General features: G+C 32.9%; 1 protein-coding gene across 1 annotated transcript in view; it reads left to right on the forward strand.

Moving 5' to 3' along the window:
- Nucleotides 1–26,643, forward strand: part of LOC149807743 (uncharacterized) — a 145,845-nt gene that overhangs the window by 105,669 nt on the left and 13,533 nt on the right. Inside the window, exons 16-28 of the mRNA XM_089969957.1 lie at nucleotides 6,464–6,575; nucleotides 7,441–7,556; nucleotides 9,728–9,936; nucleotides 12,463–12,550; nucleotides 13,351–13,427; nucleotides 13,656–13,692; nucleotides 14,243–14,340; nucleotides 15,687–15,806; nucleotides 20,458–20,633; nucleotides 22,688–22,823; nucleotides 23,498–23,647; nucleotides 23,890–23,989; nucleotides 24,433–24,506. Of these exons, the coding sequence (XP_089826083.1) occupies nucleotides 6,464–6,575; nucleotides 7,441–7,556; nucleotides 9,728–9,936; nucleotides 12,463–12,550; nucleotides 13,351–13,427; nucleotides 13,656–13,692; nucleotides 14,243–14,340; nucleotides 15,687–15,806; nucleotides 20,458–20,633; nucleotides 22,688–22,823; nucleotides 23,498–23,647; nucleotides 23,890–23,989; nucleotides 24,433–24,506 (1,493 nt within the window). The remainder of the gene's footprint in view (nucleotides 1–6,463; nucleotides 6,576–7,440; nucleotides 7,557–9,727; nucleotides 9,937–12,462; nucleotides 12,551–13,350; nucleotides 13,428–13,655; nucleotides 13,693–14,242; nucleotides 14,341–15,686; nucleotides 15,807–20,457; nucleotides 20,634–22,687; nucleotides 22,824–23,497; nucleotides 23,648–23,889; nucleotides 23,990–24,432; nucleotides 24,507–26,643) is intronic.

A 26,643-nucleotide genomic window follows, 5' to 3' on the forward strand; every position in this document is an offset into this window, starting at 1 on the left:
GTCGTCCTCAAGTAGAGAGAAATTTCAGTTCTGCATAAGTTACCAAATATGGAATGTGTTATTCTCCTTGCACACAATCTGCCAGTTTTATTGGTATTGCATCGATGATACCTGTTTGAAAGAGAATAATGTCCTTGTGTCGACTCATAATGATTTTTCAATCAATATTAGAGCAATGCTTATTCAATATTTCACATTACACAGACATTTCACGTAGATTTCTTCCCACAGACTACATACCACCAATCCTTTGTGATGTTAAATACGTATTAACATGATTCAGAAGATACAAATTATCAAATGGAATTTTTTTTAATGCAAGAAATATTATATCAGTATACACATCAAAACATTTACATTTATCTGTTCAAAATACAAGGAGAGAAATCTCTCCAAATACTGTTCATAGCTAGTGGCAGTCTTTCATAAAAGCTAAATATAGTTTGTGATGTTTTTGGATCATTGTGACCATTGGAAAAAAAGCATATAAAATGAAGTAGAGCTTGCGTTAACAGCAACCATGACGACATAACTACTGGTTTGCTCAGTTAACCAATACGCTGCAATTGCCGACAAACATGATCATAAAGGGGTCAAAGAAAAAGTCAGTCGCTTCCTTTCGACAGTTCTGATCTTATGGTGATTATTATCTGGGTACGTTCACAGTTCATAAAGCAAATGCATACATCACATAATTAGTATTTCCAACTTGTAGAGGCTGAATAGTGTTTCCAACAACAGATCTCCAACATTTTATTATAATTTAAGCTGGTCTGGTATATAGCCACGTGAATCCCAATAACTTATTCAGCCACATTAAATATGAAATGTAGTATACATGATGTAACTTAGATATGCGTCCGAATAATAACCTGAAATTAAAAAAAAACAAAACATTTAGTGCAGTATATATATCATGCAACATACTTAAAACTACATTTTAAAGTTACAGTTAAATTACTCACTCCTCTTATCAATCTCAGACTTTCGACATCAACATCTAAATTATTCAACAGCATCAAGATTAATTATATGAATGTTTTCAGATGGAATAATAACTGGCCACTCAAATAAATATCTTAAGTCCATGACCTCAGGCTTCAGAAACTGTTGATTAATTTCAAGTAAATATGTTTAGGACAAGCATATTTTATATCTGATCGTTTGCTAGCCCATGGGTTGTTTGGTATTGTAAAGAATATAGTGAGCACTATTTGCTCTCTCAAGCTGAAGAATTAAAAAGCTAACCGCATTTCTCTTAAATATCGCAAGGCAGCTGACACAGGTTTTACACTGTACACTAAGTAATACAAGTACATACAATAATTTATATGTATAATTAACACCCATTCATTCAGAGAACAGACCATATATGAACACGATTTTAACGATAACGACATTAAAAAACCATTCACAATGACATTCATTTATTTATATTTGTTGCAAAAGATTACTGGATTGTCAAAAGCTATTGAACATTTATATTTAGTTATGATAACAAATTGTCACCTAAATCGCTTCAGGAGTTCCTATCATCTCTTAACCAGTGACATGTAGTTCACTGTAAACGTACAGAAAATGTTCTGGACATATGTACAATTAATGTCAGTCATATTAACAAGGCAAATTGTAACAGTTTGTTTGGGGAGTTGGGTTATATTTTATTCTTTTAAATTATTTTTCTATGTGCATTCATAGTAAGCTGAGTTGATTAATGGAAGGATGGTATTAAAAGGGATTGAACGTGGGACATATGTATAAAAGTGAATCTGCACAGACAAAACATATTTGAACATTACACACAATTTGATAATGAATATTAATCACTGGTCTCCTAAGTACTGATATACCAGTGGTGACACGTCTGGGGGAGGTGGAGGATGGAGACAAATAGCTGTCACTACCAGTTTAGCCGGCACAGTACACTGGAAATTATTCCTCTGATACAAACAGTTACAGTACAAGTGAAGAAACACAATTCAGAAAATTTTGTTTTCTTCTTACAAAGGAAAGTATATATGAGGGACGCAACCTTGCACATTATCTTAAAATCAACTTTTTCAGTATGCGTTTGATACATTATTGCTTTCAATTGAATGACAGTTGCAGCAAGAAAAATAGTAAATTAAAATGTTACAATACTTTGTAATTATTATCTTCATTACTCTATAGCCAACAATTTAGATACTCATTGTATCTTTATCACTGTGTATTGTAAACAAACTTGTGCAGAAGTTCATGTGAAACATGTTGAAGCAGTACCATTCGGTTCTGCATGCTTGGGTATATATGTTCCTACATTTGTTGTAACTTTTAAACTTAAAAGATGTAAGAAATTTTCATTTATTTATAATTTATAATTTAAATTAAATGTTCTTTATTAATCATGTCAACACTTAAAACTGACTTATTTAATTTTAGCAAGACTACAGTACGGTAACAAATATGAAATTTTTTATATAAATAATCTACCTTAGATGCAGTTCAAAACAATACATATTAACATAAAAAGGCAGCATGTCAGATTTTATACTCTGATAAAACTTTAACATCCATTATTAATATGATTGGATATCATTTCTTAATTGTTGTTTTTTAATGCTTTATAATGAATTTACTAGTAGTTGAAATATGTACAATATACATCGTATCATCCAGTCTCTCCTAAACAAGAGATGAAACATTTTTAAAATCAGTTTTACAATCAGATCTAGAAAACCCTATTTACAGCTCAACTTCAAACATTTATTATTTTTTCTACACAATTACATGCACATGTTATTAACCTTTTGTGTTAGCAATGTTCTTGTCCCATTATTCTAAGGTGTGTGTGTGTGTGTGTGTGTGCCACAGAGAGAAAGAGCGAGAGAGGGAGGAAGGGAGGGAGATAACATATGTACATGTATACACGTTTCTGTCGTAATTTTAAGAACTGATCTCGTGACGGGTATGTACATGTATACCAAAAAATCCCGGGCACGCTGTTAGATACCACTCACCTCGATTAGGCAAACATGAAGAGTTTTGGAGTCTTGCAAAGCAAGTAAAATCATTGTCCAATGATATTAATAATAAAACTGATTTAAAACATTGCAACAAGACACATGACAAATGAGGAACACTTTATAATGTAGATATTGGCATTCCTGTCCAACAATAATTTTGGCTTTCAGTCTCGAATTACAGTTCTAACTTCTCCATAGACCAAACTGGTCCCCAAGATGATATACTCCCTTAAGATTTTCTGACAACTATTCGACGTTTCTCTTCATAACACGACCAAAGCTAGCGATCTTTACGTACTGTCGCGCTCGTGCATACGCCATTTTTCTTTACTGTAGATATTTATATTATATCCACGTAACTCATAGCCCTCCCACTCGACGAAGATGAAGTATCCTTTTATGTGGTTTCAATTAAATGTATTTTATCTCCTTTATTTAACAAAATTAACAAATCGAATATTCAAAAACCTTAGGTTTGTATTATTATTTCAGCTTATAATTGTTTGCCAATTTAAGTCAGTTTCATGAACTTACAATGTATACAATTACATACACTATACACTATTGTGTCCTTAAACAAGATTGGTACATATATTATTTGTAAACCACATATAATTTCAGCAAATCAGTGGTTTCGTTATGAAACGAATAATATTGAAACAATGTAGCGTGATTAGATTCTTGAATACAGATCCTGGCATGTTTAAACAAATGAAATGTAAGCTCCTTCACATACGTGCGAAATTAAGGAGACAAATGTTAACGACAAATATAATAGTTCTTCAAAGCTCTCTTACGTCAGAATCTTAATAATATTTTATATTTACTTATGCAGTTATTAACTACCTAACATTTTTTTACACTGTTGCATGGAAAGGGTGAAATGTAAATAAGTTAAGATAATGACAGTTTATAATATTCGTTAATTTAATTATGTTATATAACCAAAGGTAAAACATGCAAATACACCTCAGTTAAGGTAAACATTATCTAAGTATGCATTGTCAGCATCTCATGATCCCAAATTTATTATGCAGTTCTAAATCGTAACGTCAGCATCTCAATATATATATGACGTTCAGAGAGGTTGAGAGTGTCTGAAAGCAACTTCTCGAATTCGTAATAAAGGCATAAAATACTATTTAAAATAATGCCACAAATTTAGACTAATTTAATAATTTTAAAATAGTTAATGTGTTGGTCAACTTCATATTTATGTTTCCCATTACAACGTAGTCTGCTTTATCAAGCTAACACTTATACACTTGTAGCAGGTATAAATAAAGTCTCGAACATGTCAGATATTGCAGATTAACGTGACAGAATGAATTCCATCGAATAGGAAATACGTTTAAAATATAAATAACTAGCATAGGATTTCGTACATTCATTATTTCTGTCTGTGTAAAACGATATATAATTCTGCCTGGAAGAACGTGAACATTCTGAGCTGGGTTTGACATACATGGGGAATGTGCCGAATGAAAGAGTTTCGTCGATTACGATCTGCACTATATTACCATATTGGTATGTTGAAGATAATATGGCATCAAAATGGGTCCAAAACTAAGCTGGGTTGTCCCATCCCAGTCAAAACCAAAATCCCATCAGTGTTATAATTACGTTGTTTTGGCATGTGCTTTCCCATAAAATGAATGTTACAATTTAAACAATAAATTAATTGTTATCAACTCAAATCCAGCCATGATTATTCGGTCATCGGATGGCCAGTAAATTGCACTAATTTATTATATCAAAAATGAAAACACAGGTACCACGAGAAACCAATGACTGTGTCAACCATATTATTAATATATATCAGATCTCCGCGGATTGTAATGGACTCAGTGGTGTGTACATGTGTTAGTAGTACTAAATCAATACTTAATGGTCACCCTGTACCAATCCTGAAGCGTCTGTTGTAAATTTATGGCACAATGTCATCCGACCACCTGAAATTTTGTTAATTTAAACGTTAAATAAAAATTGTCAAAGGGTTTGACGTTGTTATGCATTGAAAGAAAAAACATTTTTTTAAAAATTAAAATGAAAACAAATGCGTTGACTCTATGAAGGATTTATACAAGCATATTCAAAACTAGATGCTTCTTAGGGTTGTGACAGTAATAAATCATATCCCATCTTGTTTCGCTTGTTTTCACAAATCCACCAAATTATACTGCTTATTCTAACACACTCGATCTTTGGAACACACACGCACTGTGAATACTTCACGCACTCCTCCCAACATTCAAACGCATCCGCAGAGATAAACCATCAAGCAAACATTGTCATAAAGGTCATCAAAACGCAAAAACTCTAACAAACACAGTTTGCGGTATGCAGGAAAACAATTACGCAAGTAGTCAATCTTCCTGGAATAATTTAACTTTCTTTTAAATATAATAATTATATCGTGGAATGTTGTAGCCGAATGACTCATTATGAATTAGTAGGTTGGCATATCCTATCCAGATGTCACTTGTTTAGACAAATGGAGAGATTACAATGGGTATTGAAATTAACAGTACAACGATGAGAAACATGGTTTATTTGACAAAGAAAGCCATTTGAAGGAGACATATAGACATAAAGATAAAACGTATATCAACAAGGAAATACATAGTCAAATGAGAATATTTGGAGACTCTTTTACACTCATCCTCCTTGCGAACTAAGAGATCGTAAGCATTATATTTTATGAAGGCTTAAGGATTAAAGAACTGATTAAGACTACATCTAAAAAGCCATTTTATTAAAAAACAATATCACAATATGTGGTCAATGTTTCTTGTTCTAAGAGTTGTCGTTTTGTTAAATATATAATCAACATTTGTTCATTGCCACGATGGATTAATGCACAATTTGCATCACAACGTAAAATACAACGAACTGTTGCGTTACATATGTGTCAAGCAAACATGCAAAACTTGACGAAGTAACCCATACAACTATATACAAAAATTTAAATAGCATTTGCTTTAACTTTTTTAGTACTGAACAACATATGAGACATCGAAAATATTTCGAAATCAAAAGATCATCAAGGTCGCAACATTTTAACTGTCACACAGTTAATCTATTTTGGTTGTTTAAATTGTATCTTGTTTTTCTTAATCCAAAGTTATATGAAGCTAATTTCAGAACTTTCACTTAATTTGTAATCTGTGACTACACATTTGTGAAGTAATTAAATATGTATACCTAAATGTTTCTAAGTTTTATTTAGACATATACATTAACGTATACAGTATCATTGTCACTGACGGTCATGTGTTTCTGCTAAAATATATATATATATATATATATATATATATATATATATATATATATATATATATATATATATATATATATATATATATATATATATATATATATATATATATATATAACAGTAATATATGAAATATTTATCATACATTATGCTTTATTTTGTGGCGCCACAATCCATGAAGCGATGGAATCTCTGGACTCAAATTATCATGGTGCAGGATCTGTAGGAGGAGCTGTTGTCGCAGTGTTTTTTGTTGTAGTGGGAGCTATCATTGGTGTCCTTGTGTACAGGAGGTTGTAGATTTTTCTAACATTTATGTTGGTTTTGTTATTTTGTATAGTTTAAACGTTCATTGTATATATAAGGTACTCAAGCGGAGTCCATCCATGCCACAAAATCATACTTGACCTTGCACTATATTGTTTCAGAAATGCTTGTTGTCCCTTTTCACCATGTTAGGTACACCATTCCGAATATGATATATATGTATACGTATATGTATATAACAGTCCAATTTCATTTTCGTAATTAGCCTAAGTACTCTGGTCTATCATTGAATATTTATGTAAGGCAAACACAAATCTCACGAAACAAACACAAAACTAAAAACAATTGAAAATAAACGATGTTTTACATGATTGTTTCTAACGTAATAAAAGCTGATGATATGTTATATTGGATATGGAACCAGTGTGCCACTTAATCACCCCAGGTGAAGCCAACTAGGAGAACATCAAAGATTCTGAAACTTTAATTCCATTTGAAATAGGTAATAATTTGGCACTTGACCGCTTATCATGTTTACCGATTGTCCTCTCAATTTTGGTTTTCAATTTGACAAATACTCGTTGTGGTCAGACACATCTTGGATAGATTAAAAGCTAGCTCTACTCTGTTATCCTAACATTTCAGTCTCAAATAGATACCAAACGATCTTTACAGACTGCATTGATATTAACAGTGTTTAAGTTTGTTATAGAACTGAGCAGATATAGAACGAAAGCAAGTGAACATAAGTTAACTCGGATTAATATAAGCAGAGAGATTATAATTCATGTAAGGTGCGTTTCATACCAAGCTACTGTTAATTTTGTCAATTGACAGCGAAATTAGGCAATGAAATTATTGGTTGATTTTGTTTATTGTTTCCATGAACAGAATACGTAGACCTCTAGATAAGACTGCCGCGACAGCTTCTGAGAACCTCCCGAGATCCTCAGAAGGGATATTCCCTATAATCAAAGAACAGAGTACCACGCACAAAGTAACATATGGTACGTTCGCACCGAAGCATAGTTTAATACTCAAGGACACCATCAGATAACTGCCTGAAAGCACGTACATAACATTGTACCTTTACAATATTTCAAACAATGTAATTTTCATCATTTCGAGCTCTAAAGTATTATTCTTTCGTTTTCAATGCCTGCCTTCGCTTGAGTTGGTTTTCAAACCTAAAGTGAATCTCGAGTATTTATAGGTTCTCTATTCCTCAAGCAGTTCTTGATGTTGATACAATCAACATTATGTACTATTTACATTCAGTTCAAGTTTCAATCCTTGATCAAAGTTCTTGTCCAATATACATAATCCCTAACGTTTCAGTTAAAATGTTCTTATTTGTAATAGTGAGAGCTAAATTGAGAAAAGGTGAATAACTGTTCGTCACATACCGACAAAGAACGCATTAGTCAGTACAATGTGTGATCATTGGAGATTTGACAAATTTGTGATGTTCACAGGTTGGAACTGATTTATATCTCATCGATTGAAACATGATCCTTACGTCTCCAGTGCGTGTCAAATATGAATGTACAAGTATAGGTGGCTGTTGTAGGTTGCATGATAACTATATCTTGTTGCAGAGTGAGCTGGATTCTAAACGCGCACGATTTTATTTTATTTGTGACGAATGATAAATATACATATGAATGATGCTTAAATGAATAGTCCATCAACGCATATGGTAATGGTCGCTGACAATTATTCCATCATGAGAACGTACTAAAAGCCTTATAGCGCAAATCAATTACAATGAGACAAGCCGTCGGTGAGATAGAGAACGGGGAATACCTATTCCCGATAGGTGTTCAAACGGCCTTTAGTCTCAAAGCCATGGAACATTAAGATGTCGTCAGGATAAAATGTGGCCTTTAAAATTCCTATAATACTGAAAAGGAAAGTTGTATTTAAGTTGTAATGCCACGCTCATTCAACTCGATAGTAAGGCAGAACAAGAGAGAAAATCTCATCGGGAATGATATCCTGATAAATTATCTCGATTATGCAGGCATAGAAAACACAACACGTCCAAGGAGTGTCTCTTCATGAATACAATTCTAGCAAATATTCACTATGTTAGCATGGTTTATAGGATCAGTAAAAATATTAATATACCGGGTCACAGACTAAACCCGATTGTATGACATAATTTTATAAGACATGCGACAAATTGTCAGCGTTATGTTTAATTGTATTCAATCAAACGTTCAAATGGTTACTAGTGAATTTAATTATAATTATGTAGAAGACCTGGTGAAAGAACATGTACATTTTAGTACGTAATACTTGTATTCATCGGGCAACATCTGTAAGTTTCAACGTTTGTTTTTCTATAAATTCATTGTGAATAACATGTATTGTGCTTTTTACAATTAGTATTATCTGCATTATCTCTTTGTCGGCTATTCATCCTAGCAGCACAAACAAATCTAAAACACTAGTAGCTCTTAATATATAACCATATACGTCATAGTAACAGCACTCTCTACAAAGAAATAACAAATTTCTTATGTTGTGTATAATATATAATAAAGTGACTCTCCCACTATGTACGTATGTCCGTGGATGTCTTACATGCTTCTATAATAAATCTGATAAAATAAATAGATTGACTTTAAATAAACTGTGTTAGTTGCCCTCAACACCAACAGTCGCATTCTTTATCATATTTTGTGAATTTCTGGCACGCGAAAACTCAACACAGGGAAAATAACATACACGAAATACGTAACATAGGATTCAAAAGTAAAATATTGTTAGAACAGATGTTTTCCAGTGTCTTTGGTTTATATACATTCTCACCTTTGTGGCTCATTATGTTACACCAAAACAAAGGATAAAGCAATTATATGTGTAAACTATGCTTTATGTCATACAACAATTGATGTTAAGGACCTCTTTCAAGGAATACAACGTTTGTTACTTAATTCTACCTTAGATGCCAACGCATACAAACATTTTGTCCTTTATAAATAACACTTCAGGCTAGGATAATTAGCACGACACTTCATCATAAGAAAGTTTCGTTAACATTGATTTTCATAGTGAGTAAGCACGCCGAGGTTTACGTGTCTGGCTTGTGTATTTTCTTTAAAACGTAAATCTTTCAATGCATCTCTTAGTGTGTTCACTCCAGTATTTTTGTGTTCAAAATATATTTCAGCTAAATCCATACAGATGATGGAACAAGTTTCAAAGAAGCCAGAGGGTATAGGAGATATTGAGTACACGAATAGTGGCGATAGTACCAGGGAGTATTACTCCTACTTTCCCAAGAAAGTGACAGACAAGCACGCAATTCAATTGGAAGATTTGCCTTCTTTCTTTCTCAGCCGCAAAATGGATGTAAAACTGTACCATGAGGAATACAATGTGGGTTTTACAAATCCTTTTGTTATTTAAGTGTTTGACGGAACGATGATTTCTATGACATCTTGACGTAGAACGTATGATAGGTGCCTTGAGTATATGTTATGTCATGTCACAGAGACTGGACTACCATACTCGCAAAGTCTATTAAAATATCATGCCAGTTAATGTCCAAAGATGATAGATTGTGGTAATGAACGGATTTAATTGTGGGACATTGTTGTATATACATGAATTTAATATGGGGCTGTCTGGTTAGAACAAATTAAATTTAATATATTATCGTGAAGTTTGGGCACTATTTGTGCATTCAAGACATACTGACTCAAAATACATCATTTTTATTCCATAACATAATAATAGATCAATGATTCAAAAAACATAATTAAATACAAGACCATTTCATGTATCAAACTATGTTATAAACATAAGTTCAACTTCCTATGATTTTTCAAATCTGTGTAAAGTGACTTAAATCGAAATATTTCTTTCGGAAAGTGACTTCATCACGCTTTTATGTTTACATCGGAATTCCCAAACCTTAGGCTCCTAGTTAACTTATTGAATACAATTGTATATCCGGAGGACAATGTCAGCTATAACGTGTATGTCTTTTATGTACGGTAAGGCATAATAATGTTCATAAAAATCCCTTTCTAAGCTTAGCAACACTCTTTTTTCATAGAACATACCTACTTACACACACACATACACATACACAAACATATATATATATATATATGGGTGTGGGTGTATTAGTATTTAAAGGCTAAATTCTTCCAGTGCATATGTTGGTCATACGATAGAATTTGCCTTTTGATTTACATGAAATGTAAATAATGTTACACAGTCGGGTATAGATTCTTTTAAAGTTATGAACAGAGACAAACTTAGTGAGAATTGATAAACACTCCGTCAGTCAATATTCGTAATATTGTGTTTTCCTAAGGTAAATATTATTGACACAGATATTTTTATCTTATCAGTTCTGCAAGTATGGTTATGCGAATGATTTTATATTAGGCAGCATGTAACGGCACTTTTAATACATTATTGGTTTTATCACATAGTTCGTACAGTTTTCCTATATTATGTGCAGTATCACATATTTGATAAAACAACCTGTTACATGTCACAGCATGTGATTCCGATTGGTCCAAATAAGCCGTTGAAATTATCGCGCAATATTCTCTTTACTGATTGGCTATAACCGTGGGCAAACCTTTTAAACCTAACTGGAACGAGTGACGAACAGGAATTGGGAAATATATAATTCAGTGTTGATTGCTCTGTCATGTGAACCAATTTCATCAGAATATGGTCAATTTACCCGCACTGTTGATTGCTCTGTCATGTGAACCAGTATCATGATATGAAAAATGATTTCAAACCCTAAGACAAGATCAGCAGCAACAATTAAAACTAAAGGTATTGCTTAGTGTATTGCCGGCAAGTAGGCTGGGAGTGAGTGGGGTGGTATATGTATAATATAGAATCCAACATACATGCAAGCGTTGTTTAATTGTTATCTTTCAGAAGTAAATAAACTCACCTCGTTCACTGAGGAATGTGGACATAATCCGGTCTCCCAACTGACATAACTTTATCTAAACACATATACGCTGTGCTGCAAGTACTGAACACGTGACATACGGATTATAAATGCGAAACTCAACCAAATGATCGGGAACGGCTCTAAATAGGGCAAATATGATACGGTGCGGATGCCCACAAAAGAGTCAGATATAAGCTCATTTTTATTACATCACCCCAGTCCCTTGCCCCAAAGTCGTAATACTAGTTGCATAAGCGTTAGAGCAATTGACACCAACACACTATTGTTTACCAAGCTTCAAATTTCTCTCTTGAACGATGTAGAACATTCTGATGAAATCAATACTTACTAACCTCTTATCTGCATGTGTTTAAAACTGTCATGCCCTTCTTTGACCGCATGATGGAAAATTAATTTAAAAAAATCTAATTTATAATCATTTTTAAAGCAATATAATTGTGGCAATGTGCAATATGTTTACTCATTGCTTGACGAGTTCCTTTCTTTTAGGAAAATGTTACTTTTCATTACATGGCATGTTCTTTTATGGACAGGCAATTTATTTGGCAATAAACAGTTTGTAGCTATGTCTACAATATCATTGAAAGGCAGATTAAATATTTAGGAAAGGAGTCTATGGGACGAATCCCCGATGGGGTCCAGCGGTGATACTCCCAGATTCTTCTGAGTTTAAAGCTTTTCAAGTGCCTATTTTTTAACCATCCAACTGCAAAAAATACTTGCATTGGTAAGCGTTTCAGTTGCCTTGCGTTGAATTGTCGATTGGAAGGGGGCGGGGGTGCGAGGAGAGGGCGGGTGGATACGTAGAGATTTCACCTCTCCGTCTGTATTTTGGATGCTACCTTTATATACACATAAGCAAACCTATTTTTGAGAAATCTAATGTTTCTATTACAGAAATAAAAAGTAAATAAAAATGGAAATTATTACCTCAATAAATGTATATCTTATAGAAACTGCCTCAGGGACTAACTATGCGACACGATACAGCTCTCCTGCCAAAGAACCAGAAGAAGAATCGCTATAAGAATATCTACCCATGTATGTATATATCATGAATGTATTATTTTGTCTTTGACGTTTTACATTACCACTCGCATATGCTACTGACCGGAACAACAGGACATTTGGACAATAAACTGATTTATTACTTGTTTATTCTCGGTCGTCCAGCAAGCATTGAGTGTTATTTAATGACATTCTTGATTTAGTCTTTGAGAGATATTCCATCATGTTCATTAGATTCCGAATGTTACAAATCTTGAACCATAAAAATTAGACAAAACAGGTACTTAACAACTTAACATTCATATGGCGATTATTCGTTGTAAAACCCAATTAAATGCATATACATAATCTTGAGAAGGCTATCAAAGTACTGAAACGTTAGAATAATTTTAGAAGTAACGATATATATATATATATATATATATATATATATATATATATATATATATATATATATATATATATATATATATATATATATATATATATATATATATATATATATATAAAACCCTTGAAATAAAAATGCATGTAATATTAAAAACTGGTTTACCATTAGTACATTACTCGAGGATGTAATGTATTTCTGAGAGTTGTGATACATATATTGTTTTTTTTTTTCATAGCTGATTTTAAATACTTCATTAAAATTGTTTTGAAGCTGTCAACCAGTTTCATAATTGTCGCAAAGACTGACGTAAACGGAAACATGATCCTTCTCTATTACAAGGGTTAACCGTCTTGGAATTGTATATTAGCGAATGTAAATACATCAATAGCTTCTAATGTTTTCTACCTACCAAAACAATTGAGTCCAATGTTCAATTTTGCAGATGATGATACACGGGTTCAGCTGGAGATATGGGACCCAGCTACTGAAACTGATTATATTAATGCATGTTACGTGAATGTAAGTAGCAAATTTTTCCTAACATTGCACAGAATCTTGTATAAAGAGGATAACAATTCCATTACAACAAAATGTACAATGATCTCTGAACTGATCTGTATTTTATACTTGCAAAGCTATATTATGCATTAATGACTAATGAAAATAGATTAATTTATATAAGTGATGCTATCATTTGAGACTGATAGCATACATATAATATTACATGATGCGTTAACTATTTTCCAGGGTTTCAAGTCATTTCATGCCTACATAGCCGCACAGGGTGAGTACATTATCTGCCTATGGTTAAAGTTTGAATTTATATCACAAGCTAATACTGTCTATTTCTGAATAGTACTATCAAATTTTCATTTGTGTTTAGACAAATGGCTTTTATTATGTTCTTGAAAATTCTCAAGTTTGCTCGTAACTTTTAATTTCTCTCTCTCTCTCTCTCTCTCTCTCTCTCTTTGAAATCATGAGCGTAAAGTTCTGCAAACTGTTGCATGTGCCACATTATTTTCAATTATCCATATCTTCTGGCCTCAAAAGATTTTGTCTTGGCTTTTGCTGATATATTGAATTATTAGCTCAGATTATCTTAGTTACAATCTTTCATGAATAAACAAAATATGTTTGGGTATATAAGTATTACAGCTCATAAATGAAATATTGAATTATTTTTTAAATACTATACCATTTTACCATTTTAACCTCGTACCAATTCACTGAATATATTAAATATCCTTGGTTCGTCAGGATATTACTTACTTAGAAGTTAATTGACCACATAATGGTCAACGCTTAAGAAACAATTAAATACATTTTCGCAGGTCCCACATTGGAAATTCTAAACGACTTCTGGAGAATGATATGGCAAACCAAATCCCTGAAAATTGTCATGCTAACAAATTTGGTTGAAGATGGAAAGGTAATTTCAAATATTCTGAATATGAACGATGCTATACTTTAAATTCATTTTAAATGTGACAAGGCTGCTAGGAAAAAGAACATCAGTAAAATTACTTCTAACTTTAGGATTTATTTTGCATTTCTTGCAATTATTGTAGGAAAAAAAGAACTCTACTAAGGTGTCGTGAAACTTTGCAAGCTTTGGAATTTGGCAAACTGATTATAATCGAGATCCCCGCTATACAAGATATATGTCAGAGACACCAATTCGAGATCATTGCTGTCAGATATTCGATAAACCAGTTAAAGTCCAACTCTGAAGTCTATGAATGGGACAAATGTAATGTGTGTCTATCGCTTCAAACGATTAGTGTCCCATAGTCGTAAAGCAACACGTACCTAATTAGTTACCTACACTGCGGGGACCGAGAACACGAACACACGGTATTATATGACTATATCTATTTGTTAGACGAAGAGAGATTTGAATCAAACTGAGAAAGTTCAACTATCAGACACAATTAAATTGGCCGTGTGGGGTTAAATTGAATTATCTTAAACATTTGTTCCTTGACTGTAGATTGCAAAGACCTATACAGTATGTCGTTTATCCCGATTGAATGTTAGATTATTACCTTAACTGATTATATCAAAAAAGCTGCTTACAGTTTGGAACAAGTTTCTCGTTCGATAACAGAGTTATTGCGAAATAGGTGTATGTAAGGTTGGGATATATATATGTCACGTGAGGATGAATTACGACATAGAGTCGTAATAAAGTATTGGAGATAAATATTCTGAGAATTATGCCTTATTCCTATTTATGTTCTTGTTGTAAAATAATTATAAAGATGTATTTAATGCTGTGTTTATATACAATTAGAGAAATTACTTGTTTGTACTATTCAATGGAATTATAAAGTGCTCATTGAATTTGGACTATAGTGACATGTCGGGATTATTTTAAAATCATCCAAAGGAGTTTTGGACTGAGTATTGTGATACATGATCACTTTTGTCACTTGAAAATATTCAATGATAATTGCTCTTCAGCACATTTGAGACGTTAAGTATTTTGGCGACACTATGATATTGGACATGTGACATACCTCTTTAGAATTATGTTGACTTAATAGCAATACTATATGTTCCTCTTAAATTATATTTTTAACGACTTTGAATATTGAATTATCTGTTAAGTTTAACAAAACTTGTTTCCCTCTGTTACTCAGCTTGTTACTCTAAATATATATACATATTTGTCTCGCGGAACATTTGCTGTTTATGAAGCTGAACAGTTGTTGAACATGCTATAATATCCTTCTGATTACTCATGCTTTGTTTGCCTTCATAAATATTTTGCAGCATAAATGTGAGAAATATTGGCCAGACGAGGGTTCCATTGAATTTGGTGCAATTTCTGTCAGACTTGTTCAATGCGAATCATTTTCTGATTTCGCAATAAGGACTCTAGAGCTTACGAAGGTATGACATATTAGTTCAACAGTCCAAGTATAAAACGTCGATGAATCAAGCTATTTGTTTCAGTTTCATCAATGAGTTTATGTTATGGAACAAGAGTTAAACTAAATTACTAATTTCAAAATTAACAAAAAGGTTCCTGTCCTACCGACACTAACACTGAATATTGCTAACAAGTCAAGCCTGTCATCCGATTGATTTAATCTTATCCATAAAGTTTATCCTAAACCTATCTTCAATTCTCTTACTAAACATTCTAAGAAAAGAATTTTCCTATTTTATGCAATGGCTACACCACGCATTGCCGAATCATTTCATCTGCATTACCTTTTTAACAGTGTTAGCCCAGCAGTCACAATTTACTCCCCATCCCCAGTTTGCAAAAGTACATTTGCAAAAAGACGTATTAAACTTCCTCAATAGAATTTACATTATAAACCTCCAAACCTCAGAATGGGTACTATCTTCAAATCAGTCAGACGATGCAATCGAGTTCCGTTTGTTTTGACAAGCATTTCAAGCCCTTCTTCCAGATATGGAGAAACTTCAATGCTTGCAAAGATAGCTTTCTGGTATATATGAAAATATATCCGTCACATATAAATGAAATTCGCGTCAATTAGACAACAACCTTTGCAAAATTCAATCATTCTTGGGTTCTGTTTTACGCATTCACTTTCACTTTCCACTTAGGCAATTATTATTAAGTCTCTTGAACATATTGTTCAACTCGTGCGCAGTGCCATCAGAACCAAATAATTCTTCTGCATACAGAAGTAAAATTAGGTCAAGGTTTTCTTGCGAAACTTCATGTTTCCGTCATCAAAGAAGGGTTTAATGTCGATTAGGGGTGCATGCACTAAACCTAAACAGAACAATTAAAGCCATCGGTAATAGAATTGTTGTAATTAACACATACGTGTTCATAATCATACATTGTCTTAATAATTTCGAAACATTTTCCCGCTAGTCATTTCTCTAACTACCTTAAGACACAACAGGTTTAACTCTAACAAGGGTTTTTTCATAATGCATGAATACATTTTAGAACCTAGCCCTGTGATTTCTTAAATATTTACAGATTAAGGTATTAATCCAAGCGTATCATCAACCATAGAATAACGTGCTCTCGAATCGGCACTTTCTTTCACTGGTAATTCATCTTCGTCCACCCATTTATGTATCCACATTATCTGAAATAGATGCCAATTTTTTTTGCTTAATACATGATCTACGTTAATGCCTCTGTATGTTTATGGTTCGTTTGCATCATCTTTCTTCAGAATTGAAATAATGATAGCTGTTGACCATAATTCAGGACAATATCCAATATATAACGGTTTATTAAATAATCCTGTTAATATGTTTACAGTTGTCTTACCCGACTTATTAAAGATTATTCTATCGAGAGAATCATGAACGATTTGAACGTTTTCATTTTCCTGTAACATATCAACAATTTATTCTGAAAACTGTTCTTGCATAGTAGCAGATATGATACTGCTTTACATGGGGCCAGAAAAAATTGTGCATAACTAGATTATAATGAATATAAAAGGCTGTTTGTTTTTATTATTATGTCACTTGCTTAGTATCCAATATACAGTAACACAAGAACGAGTGAAAACAACAAGCTTTGACAAAATGCAGTAATTTATTTCCCTGGAAAAGGTCTGTAAAAATGAAAGAAATATGAACACACGGTTTATAGAATCAAATCTAAAAATAATCCCAAAATAATCCAAGAATAAAGGTTTAGTAGTCCTAATAACAAAATGTTCTACTGAATTCACATTCGAATCCCGACGAAAAATTCAAGATGGAAGTCGATGACGTATGCTGCAGTCTGTAGTGTTGAAGTCTACAGTTCCTTGTAAAAACAAGGAATTATCACTCCATTGGCTGATAGCTGAATAGACTTTTATTTAAAAAAACTGTTCTTGTTCCACAATGTCACATGAGCACACATATGTTCCAGAATAATAACATAAGTAATACTTTTGGCAGTGATTTATATCCATTACGCTTTAGTCCGATGACATGTATTCGACATCAGATCAATTAAATTTTAGTTAATTACCCATATAGGCATTAAAATCACCAGAAAGTATCATTTTATATTCAGCATACTCCTATGTTAGGGAGGAGGACTTCATTTTCTGTAAATGTATACACATTTTCCTTAGAGTGAGCAGAGCATTATTCACATGACATATAGACATAAACCAGAAAATAGATTCCACTTAAGCATGATTGCCTTGGATCATATAATACAATTAACTAAATAAAATAATTATGATATCTATTTATCTGGATATATATATATATATATATATATATATATATATATATATATATATATATATATATATATATATATATATATATATGAATTTTTGAAGAGGAATTCACGAACAAAACAGTCCTATCTGTACTCCATTTTGCTTTTCATGATTTAGTTATTTATTATTATCAACGGTTTCATATCCGTATATATTAATTTGATCTATATTTTCTTACCACGTTTCAACAAGTAATAGCAGATCAATTTCCTCAAAATAATTAATAAAATCCTACTTCTGCTGTAGAATGTGTTCCATTTAATCTAGATGTATCCCACATTAACAACTTTGTACACAATTAGAACAGTCCGCATAATACACATTGTGTATGATTAAGCCGGAGTACAATCATTATTCTACTATATCAATATTTCTGGTCTTATCAACTACACAGAGGTGCAATAGTCTATTATTATCTTGTTATATTTGAACAAAACTTTTTTCATTGTTTTAAAGGATTTCCAAATTCTTTTAGAGGCTGGAACGAGCCTTTCTTTGAATATGAAACCCTCATCTGTAGACACATTAACTGGTTTTTAATCTACAACAGTTGGTCATTAATCTGCCGTGGTACTGTCGGCTGCTTTACGGGCTTCTTTCCATGCCTCTCTATAGCGTCTCGACACTTTGTGTTTGTTCTTATATTTGGAAAATTGGACTATCACGGTTCATGAATTTCGTTATGATCTTTACTAATGGGGCGCTTTTAACTTTCATCGTCTCCAAATCTAATTCTACAGCATCTCATAACATTTTAAAGATGTTTATGCTTCTTCACATTTCTTTTCCCGGTCTTTTGGAACACCAATATCCCTACACATGACCAAATAGTAATTTAACAGTTATTCGGTTTTTTTTCTTCAGTTCTTCAAAGGAGCACTCAATATGAATAAATCTTTAATTAGGATTCCTGGATTGATTTTTCTTTTTAATTTCTAGATTAAATTTATAATGCTTGAATCTATTGTTTCTGCCGTTTCTGTATTGGTGTCTTTCATAGTTTACCTTTCTTTCATACCATATGAAAGGAAGATCTGCTGCTGCGTTAGTGTATAAACTAGACCACAAATCGGACTAGACAGAATGGCCTGAGATATACCTATCCATGTAAATAATTGTACGCCCGTTTTCACACGCATGTTTATGAGGAATGCCATTAAAGAGAGGGGTATATGGCATATGCAACCCTTGTGGATGTGTTCTGTCCGTATAATATTCTCAGTCGAAAAGACACGAAGAGGAAATGGCAAACACCCGTATTCTTTATTGTAAAGAAAGTTTAAGATTATGACGAAATAAGACGAAATAAGACGACCAGACATGTACGAATCGATGCTACGATGAATCCAAATTACTGCAGAAATTTGAAGTAGGAAGTTTTTACGTATGCTTAAGTTGATCACACTAAATTATAACAGTATTTCAAAACAAATGTAAGTTAATTTACCACATGACAATTTATGTTTATATAATAAGACATATTGCAAAACTCAGGTTCATTAGGTCTATCTACCGAACATATAAATGTTAAAATTGTCAAGTGCGATGCACATATTTAACGCATGCTTTATATTTGTGCCCCGTGTCATTACCACAAAATAATTATTGTTTTCTTGGCACACTATGGTGACCGATTTACAACAGTACTGCGAGATAATGTTGATACAATGTCTTGTTTCAACTAGATTATAAATCTGAGAAACATACAATAACTGTACAGGGCTGTAGATTGTGTAAGTTTTAGCGGGTATACCTATTAACTAAACTCTTTGTACGCTATCAGGTAAGAACCTGATGGAAATTATTCATATGGCTATATGAAAGAATAATCAATTCCAGTTTATGTTGTTTTAATGATATCCTTTAAAATAATACGCTAATCATATATGTTGGCTAACGATCCGGAAATTTAATTAACTGACCCTATTCTAAGCACTTAATATGGCCAGTTACCTGGCGAGAGATGACCATATCCACTTACTCCAAATGTGGAAGACTGTTGCAGTCGCCAACCATTTCACGTCGAGTGTTGCTGGTATAGCAAACATCTCCGATGATACATGTCCGTTGCCGTTGTGTTTTTGTAACGTACATTTTCAGGTAGGAACATACTCATTTCATTTAACTTTATATTTCATCATTTTATCAGTATTTGTTCTGCTATCCGGCTTGAGAAAGAAAGATTACAAAGCTTACAGGATTTCACCATCACGTAAAATATGACATTTATTTTGTCGACATAATGTCACAATTCAGTTTGGATCCATAATGGCAAGAAAACACCAACAAACAGTCAGTTGTTATTTCTGCAGGTACAAAATGAAGAGAATGAAAAACTAGAACAACGACACGTGAAGCAGTTTCACTTCACTGCCTGGCCAGATAAGCGTGTACCCAGATATGCGTCTTCCTTAGTCCATTTTCGCAGAAAGGTTCGCAACACCAAAGTACGGGGATCCACAGACGGACCGATCGTTGTACATTGCAGGTTTGATTTTAATTTGATTTTTACTATTTCATACAAATGCATCATTATTTATTTCATATCCAGTATCATAATGGCGGAAGATTGTTATTTTTGTAAAAAAAACTGTACACTGTGCTTCATATAGTCCCTCTTTTTGTAAATAAAAGCGTTGTATTTGTCTTCTGAATTTATTAATGGTAGGATGTATGCATTTGTTATGTAGTAGGTATTAATTTATTTGAAACAGTAGTGTTTGGCCTGTGGTGGAACATTAAAACAAGTGTGGAAAAGTTCTACACGCTCGAAGTAGGGGGAGAAGAATATTTAATGTGAAGTAGTCGTATCATTTTTTGTTTACTTCCTTAGCTCAGTGCATTAATATTAGGAGTATGATTGTATTACACTGCGTGAGTTTAAACAATTGAATATATAAGTAGGACACTTTTGATGTTGATGTTTGTTACAGACTGATACAGATTTCATACAAATGCATCATTATTTGTTTCATATCCAGTATCAGAATAACGCATGATTGCTATTTTTGTATAACAACTGCACAATGTGCTTAATATATTTCCTCTTTTTCTAAATAATGTTGTTGCAATTGTCTTTTGAATGTATTAATTCTAGGATGCATGCATTGTTTCATATAGTTATATATTAATTTATTTAAAACAACAGTGTTTCGCCTGTGGTGGAACATGGAACAAGTGTGGCAAAAGTTCTAAACGCGCGACGTAGATGTAGAAGCATACTTACATTTATGTGTGTGTGTGTGTGTGATTTGGATTTTTAACGTAGCCTTAACAATTGTTCAGTCATATTGCTACGATGTCTGCAGTGAGGCAGTTTATAGTGATGTCTAGCACTGGGACATCATGCCGCAGACTTGTAGCATGATGTCCCACTCAGTCACATTATCCTGACACCAGGACGACCAGTCCTAATACTAACCTCTTAATGCTGAGCGCCAAGCGAGGTAGCTGTTAGTACCATTTTTGTAAGTCTTTGGTATGACTCGGCCAGGGATCGAACCCACGACCTCCCGCATCCGAGGCAGACGCTCTAACCACATGGCCACCGGAGCGGTTTAAATTTATGTAGTCATATCCATTTTGTATACTTCTTTAGCTCAAGCATTAACATTAAACGATGGAATATATAAGTAGGAAACGTTTGTTGTTGATGTTTGTTACAGATTGATACAATATAGTCTTGTGTTATATGATTGTCATTGTCTCTAGAGTGATATAATCAAAATAATAAATGCTTATTTCATTATGACACTTAAAGATTACTCATGGAAGACATTTATTTAGTATTATTTATTTTCAGATTAAGCAATTTGTATAAATACAGTTATTCTTTGAGCTTAGCAGCTCGATGTGGTTTATGGATGCTTTTATATGTGTCCAAAAATAAACCATAAAACACATTGAATACTGTCCCTTAATAACTGCATTAGTAATGTCAAACAAAAGCCTAGTTTCGTGCCTTGAGGATCACTGTACATTATATAAACAAAAGAAAAACACGATGTGCAGAAGAGCGATAATTATTAAAGTGTTCCAAGAGAAATTCGAAGTAATTTATTCTTTACCAGCCCACGTTCTAATTAATTAGTCTGTAGACATACACATTTTTGCTTGTTTTTCCAGTTTCTTCTCTTCTGTACGCAAAAAGCAAATTTTGTGTCTAGAAATCGGATTCAGAAGAAACGATAGTCAAGGGGTTATACATGTTTTTCAATGAAAGAAAATTATAGATTGGAGCTTTACTCACGTTTTAATCAACCTCTATAAAAAGTAGGTGACAGGAATGTCGCAATGCAGGACAATGGCCAACTTTTAATATTTCAAGCAACATATTGTTTTATTTCTGCAGTTGAGCATAACGGTTTTGCAAAATGAACGTAAGGACAGCTAGAGTAAATGTATAGCTAAAACTTCTGTCTTATACTTTGCGATAAAGGCAATTCTTGTAAAAATATGACTGTGTAAAACATCTGAAATGCAGAATATACTGTTGTTGCTTCGTGTGTTGTGTGTGCATATATCCACTTCTTCCCAATTCAGTGCCGGTATCGGTAGGACAGGAACCTTCTTGGCTCTTGATTATCTTCTTGACCAGGCAGAAGAACTCGGCTACATCAATGTGGTCAGATGTCTGGAGACCTTCAGAAAGCAGCGAGTGGGTCTTGTCCAGACTGCTGTAAGCAACAAAGTGTATAGTATAAACAGGTCATAGTATTCAATACTGATAATGGATTTATGTCAGAATGTCTCATCTTTCATAATGTATCAGCACTGTAATTCACCCATCTTCACAATTGTCTCTATCATTAGTATTTCCAACATTGCTATCGAATAAAGAAACATATAAAAAACATTAATTATGATAAGTGTAATAGCGTTAGAAAGTAAGTGCAAGTGATTAACCAATCTTCACAATTATCTGTATCCATTGTATTTCCATCTTTACTATCGAATAAAGATAAAACAAAAACAACATTAATTATTATAAGCTTTAGAAAGTACATGCATCAAAATATTTTGGTGATGATAATAAACCCGAAGCGTCGTATACAATCTGAACAAGCAATTGGTAAATAAGTGTTGAAGCAAAATCAAAAGCAGCAGTAGTTTTAGTAGCAATATTTTTGTCACTAACCAGTAATATAACAAATAATATAATATAATAAATGTGCACGTACATAAATAATATTACTTGAACCTCACAAGAGGTTAATTGTGTTATGAGTACCAGTATTTAGTATAATATAATTATGATATATACCGTAGCGAACAAACATTGTTCCGTTTCGTCATCAATTAATAGTGACAATGTATTTAGCCGCCATTTGTCTCCTTAATGTATACTTTAAGGAGCAGTACATATTTGTTCACGAAGCACTGGTAGAGGCGCTGACGTGTACCACGTCCGCACTATCAACCAGTGAGTTCCTGGAAGCATACAGTACATTACTGGAGGAAGACGTTACCAACATAAAGCGGAAGATAGACTTTGAGTTCGAGGTAAATAATTTCTTTCATTGGATTCAAAGCAACATATTCTTACAGATACTATGGAAAAAAGGAAACATTTTTTTTCTCTTGTAAACAATAAATCTGTTTAAATGCCTCTTTGTATTGTTTGCATTCATTATGTGACTTTCTTTCACATTTTTATCCGCGAATGTTCAACATTAAAGTTTCGTTCTTTACCTGACAATTTATGTTATTGACATAATAGAGTTGCAATTAATTTACATATTCAGAAACTCACCCTGTATGTAAATGAAGCGACTGAGGACGTGTTTGAAAATGGAAAGAGGACAGAGAATAAACAGATGAACAGATATTCAAACATTTTACCCGGTATTACAAAACTTTAGTACACGTATATTTTGTTAGGATTATATATTCAAAACCATTTTTAATTTTAAAAATGTTATATGTTTATTGTGTCTTAGCTCTAGGACATTTATTTTGGGAAGTCATATATACTTTCATCTCATATTTCCATCAGTTAAGATGGTAAAACGTATAAATTGCAGCATACGGTAAACTTTTATTTTCATTAAAAACAATCCATCAAATAGCGTAGAGATATTTTGTAGGAGCAAAGGGACAGACCCAGATTAAGGCTTATTAACGTTTGTCTTAAATTGTTATTCATTTATATGATCTAATTATCATCCTGGAAGAAATTTAAAACCAAATTTTGTTGCAACATCAGTTTACAAAAAATACCAACGAATTATCTGCATGTCCTGTCACATAAAAACCAAAAACGATCTGCGAATTTGTTGATTTTCCAGACAAGAACTATTGTCCATTCTTAAATGTCTACGTCAAAGGGAGAGGCTCCTACATCAATGCTGTATTTTTACCGGTAAGTCTTCATGTGCCGATACGGTATCACTCAAGCGTGGGAAAGTGGTGAAAGACATTAGGAATAATTTTCATTTATGGATATTAAGGGTTGGGAATCAATCTCATTTAGTTTTCAGATTCATAGTGATAGTGAATAATACATAAATCTCTCTGAACTGACAATGACGCCAAAGGCTCGATAGGCATGGAGACAGGTATATCAACATATCTATATGACAATCTGCATGATCAATCACTGAAACACAGTGATCTACTAAGGGTTATATAGATTTAATTGAAAACAATATGAATATAAACAAGCACGATATGTGTTTGCATGTAGTTTATAATATTTGTATAGGATATAACTTGTTGATGTTACGAACAAATCTTTATGATCATTAATTAGTATCATTATGGTTATGAAAACAGCAAAAGGACATTTAAATTCATTAGTATTTCTACTCCAGCAGCAATAAGAGCGGCTACAGTGCAACTAATATATAAAAAGAAACTGTGTGTAAGTCGTGAAGAAAGTGCTTTTTAACTTTTCTGTTTTTAGTCATCACTAAATCATCAAGTCACATTTTCTCTCGATCATCGCTCACTGTGCACTCAAGTCGCAACTTCTTCCAGCATCTGCTACGACCAAGAATATATCAGCGTTAGATACTTATCAATCACTAGAACGTGTTCTGGCAAACATACAAATCTAGCATACATAATGTTCATACAAGCTAGCGAAAGTTGCACTGACTTAAATCTTCTACTAGACGACATTGCATACAGTACCGATGATCGTGAGGTCTTGAGCTGCAGCTGTACTATATGTACTTTGTGAAGAGGTTTATTCAATGTTACAGTTACATGTGCTATATTGACTTTGTGGAGATGTTTATTCAGTGTTACTGTTACATGTGCTATATTGACGTTGTGGAGAGGTTTATTCAATACTACAGTTTTATGTGTTATATTGACTTTGTGGAGAGGTTTATTAAATGTTACAGTTACATGTGCTATATTGACTTTGTGGAGAGGTTTATTCAATGTTACAGTTACATATGCAATTGTCGTATTTATATACGCATAATGTGACCTAGTCCAGTTATAATAAGATATTCATCTTTCCATCTATAACCATCGAGTAGGAAAGTAACGATATGGCAAGGACACACATCGATAATATATAAACAAGCGATACAATAGTACACGCAATCATTTCGGGTATAATGATGGATATGGTTGGGGTGTTGATGTCTGTACGAATCTGACTATCGTAGTAAATGAATTCAAACTAGGATAAATGAACATTTTGATATAATAGGCATCGTGTTTAATAATTGAAATATAGTATTACATAGGAATAAACTGTTACAATTCTATTTAAACTGAAATCGTATCGTACAATACAGTTAAGGAAATGCAACAACAACGCTAAAATCTATTGTTTGTCTTCAATTGTAATAGTTGTGTTATGCATTTCCTTTCCATTCAATCATTTGGATTATAGTTGCACAATAAATATAACCACATTCCCTTTTCCGAACTACCCGAAAAATACCACGCCTTATCATCATCGTTACTACCGCTACTACCACCTCCAACACCAATGTGAATGGCATAATATCTAATGTATTCAGCATAATTATGAGTGATAAATAAGTACATTTAAATTTTCATAATGTTCATTCTTGATATTGGTATATCATATAGAATATATGGCAAGGACACGCACATGGATACTATATAAACCAGCGATACAATATAATTCGCAAAGATTTCGGATATAATTATGGATTTGGTTGTGGGGTTGATGTCTGTACGAGTTTGACTATCTTAGTAAATTCACACTTATATATAATAGGCATCACGTTTAATACTTGAAATATATTATTACATAGGACAACAGTGGTACTTGTCAATTTAAACTGAGTTAGTGTCGTACAATATAGTTAAAGACAATGCAAGAACAATGCTAAAATCTATTGTTTGCCTTCAATTGTATTAGTTATGTTATGCATTTCCTTTCCATTCCAAGAATTTGATTATGCTTGCACGATAAATATAACCACATTCCCTTTTCCGAACTACCAGAAAAAGACCACGCACTATCATCACCATTACTACCGCTACTACCACCTCCACCACCAATGTGA

The sequence above is a fragment of the Sinohyriopsis cumingii genome, chromosome 1 (genome assembly GCF_028554795.1).
Source record: "Sinohyriopsis cumingii isolate HCF-2022 chromosome 1, ASM2855479v2, whole genome shotgun sequence".
Lineage (NCBI taxonomy): Eukaryota > Metazoa > Mollusca > Bivalvia > Unionida > Unionidae > Sinohyriopsis > Sinohyriopsis cumingii.